This window comes from Zeus faber, assembly GCF_960531495.2.
Source record: "Zeus faber genome assembly, chromosome: 7".
Taxonomy (NCBI): domain Eukaryota; kingdom Metazoa; phylum Chordata; class Actinopteri; order Zeiformes; family Zeidae; genus Zeus; species Zeus faber.
The window spans coordinates 1,289,392-1,291,309 of NC_137203.1; the positions used below are offsets into that span (position 1 = coordinate 1,289,392).

Below are 1,918 nucleotides of genomic sequence, written 5' to 3' on the forward strand. Positions count from 1 at the left end.
CGGCAGAACCACCGTCAGGGCCAGAACCTCAAACTTATCCGCAACGGATTCGCTAATGAGGGATTTAACCTGCAGATCCGGCCTGACGTAGATGGCCACCCCGCCCCCTGCCTTCCCCTCCCGGTCACAGCGGTACAGGCGAAAACTCATCAGAGGGGGTGCTTGATCCTGGTGTTGCAGCCACGTCTCTGTCACCACCAAAACGGTCGGTTGTTCCTTTTCAACCAGCTCTCTGATCTTATCCATTTTGTTTTCTATATCCACCTTCTTCTTCTCACTATTTCGGATGCTCCTGGCGTTCAGATGGATGATTTTAAACTTTTCCTGTACAGTGGGTGCAGAACCACCCCGGGCTTCGCCAATTTTCAGGTTGCTGAGCAGGCTCAGGAGGTTCCTGGCTTCCTGTTCTTCCTCCATGGCGCTTGGAGCCGCTCTGTTCTACAAGTCAGAGAAGAAGAGTCGGCACAGAGGAACAACACAACGTCAAAGTTACAAAGTGGTGGAGTTTCACACCTTTCTCTCCCTGACGCTCGGTTCTACAGTGAACTTTGAGCCACTCTGTTGAGATCTTTGGCTGATATGATATGACTGGAGAACATCACATACAAGAACAACATAGAGTGTAGTAGCCCGGCGCCGTCCTGAAGCTTCACACTGAAAAACATGGAACTCAGACGTTGTTTTCTCACCTGTTGCTCGCTGCTCGGACGCGTATGGTCCTGTGGTGAAGGAGTGACGGGTCGGATCCCGAGCTGCCTTATGAGGAGCACGCGAACAGGGCGGATTTCTTCCTCGTTCCACCTGCACACATCAACACTCCCACGCGTCAGAAGTAGAAAAAAAACCTAATGTAGAAACCGGTCAAACAGGACGTGGTTGGATTCATGGTGTCGCGTCCTGTCCTATCTCATAAAAGTCAATTATGTGACACCGTAACACTGAGCCTTCTGTTGGTTGTTCAGACTATTAAATGGGGCAGGGTTGTCCCTCCATGGTCCCTTGGGTGAAGGGTGTTGGTCATTCTTTCTGGGCAGCTGTTCCCAACACTGTCTGAGTCATGTGACCTGATATTGGTCCTTACTGTTGCTGTGTCAGTAGCTCTGTTTATCATTACGTTCTGTGATAGTTTTTACTTTGCGTATAAAACTTGAGCTTATTGTGATGAACACAGAGCAGCTATCCTGAGCAGAAGCAGCCTTGCAGTTTTGATCTTGCAACATCTTCTAAACAAAAACAAAAATTGAGGTGTCCGGAATATTTGGGGTGAAAAGGCCACTGGGTTCCCAAGACAGAGCCCATTGTATAAGTACTAACAGATGTTGCTTATGATATGGTGCTTCCATTGTTACACGGAGAACGTCAACGTTAGAGTGTCTATTTAGGGACCCCGGTGAGAAGAGAAGTAGAAGGGGCCTTTGGAGAAGAGAATGGGAAATGTTTAGATTTATGTCAGACAGGTGCTGAACTGTGACCTATGTAATGGAACCAGATGTGGGATGTTATCTCTGTACAAGTATAAAAGGACAGTCTCTTGTTCCATTCAAGAGAGACTGCATTGGCTCCCTTCTCTCCCAGACATCCATGACAAGTCTGGTTTGATGCTGTTCTTCCTTGTAATAAACGTAATATTATAATCAAGTCAGGGTCAATGGAGATTCCGTCTTAATCTGCACATCATCGACAACAAAGAAACTAAATAAACAACTTGGTAAAGTAATGATAAATTAATCAATTGATAAATAAAATGTAAAAAAATGTCTATTTTTTCTAATGTTTAATGAACTGATTGATAATTACATTTTTGTTCGTTGGTGATGGATTGGACACCACCTAAAGACACAACCCATAAAATTTCAGAAAATTCTGATGTAACATTTCAAAACTCTTCCCCATTCGGTCCAAGGGAAAGTGAAGCTTT

The 1,918-nt window shown here is 45.3% G+C and overlaps 1 protein-coding gene across 1 annotated transcript in view; it reads right to left on the minus strand.

Annotated features, from left to right (window-relative positions):
• The window catches only part of LOC307233189 (uncharacterized protein), a 2,270-nt gene extending 1,533 nt beyond the window's left edge, over positions 1-737 (minus strand). The window contains exons 1-2 of the mRNA XM_080004428.1: positions 690-737; positions 1-438 (exon numbers count right to left, since the gene is read on the minus strand). The exon at positions 1-438 is cut by the window's left edge and continues 1,533 nt beyond it. Coding sequence (XP_079860554.1) covers positions 1-417 — 417 coding nt within the window. The 5' untranslated portion in view covers positions 418-438; positions 690-737. The remainder of the gene's footprint in view (positions 439-689) is intronic.
• Between the last annotated feature and the right edge of the window lie 1,181 nt (positions 738-1,918).